At 45.4% G+C, this 6,000-nt stretch overlaps 1 protein-coding gene across 3 annotated transcripts in view; it reads left to right on the plus strand.

The window, feature by feature from the left end:
* Positions 1-6,000, plus strand: part of ADAMTS7 (ADAM metallopeptidase with thrombospondin type 1 motif 7) — a 144,013-nt gene that overhangs the window by 23,284 nt on the left and 114,729 nt on the right. For all 3 annotated transcript variants that reach the window (XM_034784955.1, XM_034784954.1, XM_034784956.1), the window contains one exon: positions 3,680-3,823. In XM_034784955.1, the coding sequence (XP_034640846.1) occupies positions 3,680-3,823 (144 nt within the window). The remainder of the gene's footprint in view (positions 1-3,679; positions 3,824-6,000) is intronic.

Raw genomic sequence — 6,000 nt, forward strand, 5'->3', positions numbered from 1 at the left:
GATTTTGCTCAGAGAGTTTCATTTTTAGAACTTTGTTATTTTCTGAGTTTAAACTGTCTCTGCACACTCCCAGGAGTCCCAGCTCAGTTACATTCATATGTCAAATCCAGTCTGACTGAACTCAGTGTCTCTGACTTCAAGGCAAGCTGAGTGGTGTTCTGTAATGGGCTGGCCCTAGAGCAAACTAGACTTTGTGAAATGTTTTGAACAAGGCTTTTTAATTAGGAATTCTTCAAATTTAGTTTATTTATAGAATTGGCAGCAAATGTTTGGTTTGTTCTCCCAACCTGTTTAATGCAATTAACCTTTGGAAAGGTCTTTTAAATACCAGATTAATACAGCTCCAGGAAACCATTATATATTTTAAATGTTAATTTCATTTCATATTGTGAATATCACATTTCTGTGGGTAAGTATATAGTGTCTGAAGTTTAATTAAATCAGTTTGGTTCAATAGTCTCATCTTTTCCTTGTTTGGGTTTGCAATAAGAAAGACTACTTCAAAATTCTTTTATATTTACATAAAACTATATACCTTAAGGAAAGTACCATATATTGATATAGTCACTGACTTGCATTAAACTTTGGATTCATTGATCCATTAATTAAATGTTTGCTTTACGTTTTCCCCTTCTATGGCCCCACTGGGTTTGATATCAGCTATACCACATAGATCCTCTTCTTTGCAGACGGTATTTCTTCCACATTATTTCAATTACATTTTTAGCAAATGCCTCAGAAATATACAAAAGTGAATAATGTGTCAAATTGGCAACTTACAGACAGCTAGCTACAGCTGTAGTAAACTGCAGCCTTTAAATTAAGTAACACTATTTACTGTGTGCTTTGTTGTCCCTGTCAGCACCTGGATTCATTGACTTTTCTATCAGTTGCCCCTGGGAGCTTTCCATATTAGATGTAGTTACTGCTGACAGTGTGTAATAAATACGTTTCTAAGTCCATGCATTTCAGTGAGTGGGAAAGCAACAATAAAGGAATTATTAAGCTTGGCAGTTGTGCATTTGCAAAAGCACAAAATGAACCATTTGTGTGGAAAAGGAGCTAGGCAGTGACTCCCCAAGGTTTCAGCCTGTGAACAGCATGTTCCTGTACGCCAGTGTATGCAGTGATTATATGAGACAAATATTTGTTCATAGAGAACAAATTGGAAACAAGCTAATTTTCATCATCATCTTTAGACAGTTGGGCTTAGCCAATCATTCTTGCGCTGAATTCTCTGGGCCTCATTCTGGTCTCACTTGCACAGGATTTAGGCCAATGTAATTCAACTGACTTCAGCGGAAATACTCCAGACTTACACCAGTGTGAGAGGAGCAGCAGGCCTCTGGGTTGGAAGGACGTAGAGTAACTATAGAGAGGAGATTATGAGGCTATATCCCCTTCATTTTTGTTTGTGGGCAAAATTTTCAAAACACCTAAGTGACTTACAGTGGGGCTTGGTGCTTTGGAAAATTGTACCCTGTACTTTTTGGGTTTTACCTATATCAGACAAACTCACAGGGCCAATTTTAAGGGCATGCCACCACTTGGACTCCACACTGTGGGAGCCTTGCAGTCTTGCCAGTGTTGACTCACCACCTCACTGCAAAAATTGGGCAATACTGCAAAAAAAAAGAGCTGCAAGTATCTGCTTGAATTTTATCTAACTTTGCTTAGTCTGCACTCAGTGCCCTTTGTGCAGTCACTTCTCAGGATCATTTGTGCAAGCGCATTTTACTGGCAGCAATATTCACAGGAAGTACATTGCAAAGTTGAATGCATGAGCAGTTGTGGAAACCAAATGTTAAATTCATACTTGTGGCTATAGCATACTTGCCCAATCAAGGAACAGAAATAATAGCATGTGACTTATCTGACCAATCATAACTAACCAAATATAAATCTAATACAGCAAGAATCAAATACTTTCTGTGGTGTTAAAAAAATAATCACATGAAAGTGCATCAAATTTCAAACAACTAAATCTGAGGAAATTGTGAACTGCTCACAGTATTGTGCAATCAGAAAATGAGGCTAACAGGATCATCTGTTGCGTATTATCCACTCAGCTCTGCTTATGGTATGTGCTGTCCTGGTCTCCACCCTGCCCTCAGTCCACAGGCAGCAAACCCACCTCATGTCCACATCTCCACTTCCAGCACTGAAACTCAAAATTGCCTAGGGAGGTTGTGGAATCTCAGCCATTGGAGATTTTTAAGAGCAGGTTAGACAAACCCCTGTCAGGGATGGTCTTCAGTGGTTCTTAACCTTTACTGCAGCCTGCACCCCTTTGGTTCTCAAAATATGTTCTTGTACCCCTTATCAAAAATTGTTGAAGTACCTCAGTTCTTTAAACCTAGATATAGCAGAACTATAGAATGAAAGAGAGAGAATTATATATATTTTTTAATTTTGCAGTAAAATTAAGAATACATGAAAAATTACACACTTTTTTTTAGAATTATATATTTATTATTTCTTTACATAGGCAACAAATCCTGATTTTTTCCTAGCATGGCAGGGGCACCATCAGTGCAAATTGATCCACACACATCAACCGTTATCCAGGGCCACGCAGAGGATTCAGGGGGCCTGGGGTCTTTGGCGGCGGGTCCCGGGTCAGAAGGACCCCCCGCCGTGGGTCTTCAGGGCACTTCGGCGGCGGGTTCCAGAGCGGAAGGACCCCTCGCTGCTGAATTGCCGTCGAAGATCCGGAGCGGAAGAAGCTCTGGGGGCCTTGGCGCCACGAGAGTTTTCCGGGGGCCCCGGAGCGAGTGAAGGACCCCGCTCCAGGGGACCCAAAAAACTCTCGTGGAGGCCCCTGCGGGGCCCGGGGCAAATTGCCCCATTTGCCCCTTTCTCTGGGCGGCCCTGCCATTATCTTATGCTTAAGTTTGATGAAACAAAGTAGCTGTACTTACGTGCCTGTGCTCAATTTGTGTTTTCGATGATTTACCTTCTAAAAAAAATCTGGCATGTCTCACACCCCCAGAAAGGGCATCTCGCACCCCCAGCGGGTGTGCGCACCCCAGGTAAAGAACCACTCTAGATAATACTTAGTCCTGCCATGAGTGCAGGGGACTGGACTAGATGACCTCTCGAGGTCCCTGCCAGTCCTATGATTCTATGTCTCCAGGCCCTGCATAAAGTGCAGTAACTGGGGGGGTTCCCCACATCACCCAGCTACCCACTTCCCTCCACACATGGATTAGTTATTGGTATTACAGTAGTGCATTAAGGTCCTCACTGCGACTGGGGCCCCATTGCTCTGGGCCCTGTCTATACACCCAGGAGTCCCTACCCCACAGAGCTCACAATCTAAATAGACAAGGGAGAGGGGGAGTAGCTTGCCCCAACTCACACAGTGGATCAGTGACAAAGCCAGAAACAGATCACAGGTCTCCTGGTTCCCAGTCCAGGGTTCAGTCCATTGAACCAGTTGGGTTCACATTGATAGTGGTGTAACTTTTATTGCATTGGATCTGGCTTCATTAAAGTTGATGACGAAGTAAAGTCTCTGTACAGAGCAGTGGTATGTTAAGAACAGAGTAACTGGGAGAAACTGTCGTGGGTCTTTGTAATGTAAGGCTTGATGTGAATGTGCTAGAAAGCAAAGCACCTGTGGTTGTATCCAAGCATGCGGCTCACCTCTCCTTTGTGGGACTGTGCTCTTACACAGTTTTGGGATTCAGCATGATGGAAGCGGCAATGACTGTGAGCCAGTTGGGAAAAGACCTTTCATCATGTCTCCACAGCTCCTGTATGACACCTCTCCACTCACCTGGTCCCGCTGCAGCAGGGAGTACGTCACACGATTCCTCGAGTAAGTCCCCCACCCTCTCTCCTTACCTTCCTTCGATACCTGTGCTAGCGTCAGGGCTCATCAGTCAGTCAGGAGCCAGGCGCCATAGTTAGAGGGGGGCCGGATGAAATGGAGAGCTGCATTCAGAGCAGTAGGTACAGAACACACCTGATTGCTACTGGCTGGCCACCTTCAGCATGGGCTTGGAGCGGCTGGGCTGCCTAGTCACTGTTAGGAAGTTCAAGGACTTGAGAGTGGAAGGAGGACAAGCCTTATGTAGGGGTGAGGTGGGAATGGGAGTGAGGGTGGAGGTAGGTTTGCCCCTGAGGAAGAATTTTCTGGAAGAAGAACAGGTCTGAACTGTGGATGGATTTGGGGCCTGTGTAGCCTTGATCCATCCACAGCAAGACCAACACTACATCAAGACTTGGTAAGGACACAGGGCCTTCAGAGGTGGCTTATCTCATCTACTGATCTCTCATGGTTAACATTCTCGGGATGCATTTTTAATCTTCATTGTGCTCTATTTTCAGTGCCTTAAAAAGGGAGCTGCAAGCCCTTTGTTAATGGAGGAAAGGCTTGTTCTTTTTCACTAGCGCTTCTGGAGATAACTCCTCAGCCTCTGCTGTAAATAGGACTTTGACTTCTTGAAGCAGTGCTTCTCACCAAAATGCAGCTTTAAAGGGCTTTCTGTCTTGGGCGTGGGTCATGTAGAAAGGACCATTCAACAATGAGCTGCAGATGTTCTTGATATTGGCATATCAAGGCAGAGAATGGGACAGAGGGTTGGGACCTTTTGTAATTAGCAACCAATGTTTCTGATATTCTAGAACAGTGTTTCCCAAACTTGGGATGCCGCTTGTGTAGGGAAAGCCCCTGGCAGGCTGGGCTGGTTTGTTTATCTGCCGCCTCCGCAGGTTCGGCCGATCGCGGCTCCCACTGGCTGCGGTTCGCTGCTCCAGGCCAATGGGAGCTGCTGGAAGTGGCGCGGGCCGAGGACGTACTGGCTGCCACTTCCAGCAGCCCCCATTGGCCCAGAGCAGTGAACCGTGGCCAGTGGGAACTGCGATCGGCTGAACCTGCGGACGTGGCAGGTAAACAAACTGGCCTGGCCCACCAGGGGCTTTCCCTGAACAAGCGGCGGAACAAGTTTGGGAACCACTGCTCTAGAACATGCATCACTTGAAATCTTTCTGTTGTCTTCAGCAAATGTTGGTGCCTGACGTGCTCTCTATCTAATGAGATCTGAGTGCAGGAATTGGGGGTGAGTGGAAATGTGCAACCTCATTCTTCCCCATTTATCGTTTATTAGCCCTCGTGTGTCCAGACTCCAGATCACTGGTATCTAATTTTGACAGCTGACAGGGAACCGTTTGGGGAGTAGAAAGGAATTTGCTTTCGGACAGAACCTTTCATAGTCCATGTATTCCCAAGGGGCTTTCCCAAATAGGGAGTTAGATGACGGGACTTGGGCACTGTGGAGACAAACAGAGCAAACTCCGGGGCCCAGTTCTCTGAATTGCTGGTCCCCACCTTGAGATGCAGACAGCTGCCCTTCATTCCCATTGGATCTCAGCATCTTGCCGAATCAAGCCCTAGGTGAACGACCGTCCATTCACAGGACTGACCATTAGAGCCCTTTGTGGAGAGAGGGCGTGTTGGATTGGATGCTAGCAGTGAAATCCTGGCCCCATTGAAATCAAGGGATTATTCCTCTCGCTTACTGAAAAGAGAGCATTGGAGCAACGCCACCGATCTCCTTTCTAAACAGCCTCCTATTTTCTTTCCCACTGCAACACATGATCTGTGACTGCCATCCAGCCAACTCACTCTCAGACTCTGGAGCTGTGTAAAACTTCAGTTACATTCTTTTCTACATTTCATTACCTCGTGCCGTTGGCTGTTAATCCCGATTGCAAATTCACATTTAAATCACACAAAACTTTCTGGATCACATGTCCTTATGTCATGTCACATAAACATGTGGTGTTATGCGGTAGCCTACAGAAAAGAACCCGAAGCACTATAAAATAATAGATGTTCTTTTGAATGTGTGTGTTAGATTGTTGTTCTCAGTGTAGACCTTTAAGATCCATCCAATTTTCTCTGTTTAATTACTAGTCGGGATACTCACAGGTGCTGCTGTCACACGTGCATGCCCAGAAATACTGGTTCTGCTCTCACTCACACCAGTGTCA

This window comes from Trachemys scripta, chromosome 10, assembly GCF_013100865.1.
Source record: "Trachemys scripta elegans isolate TJP31775 chromosome 10, CAS_Tse_1.0, whole genome shotgun sequence".
Lineage (NCBI taxonomy): Eukaryota > Metazoa > Chordata > Testudines > Emydidae > Trachemys > Trachemys scripta.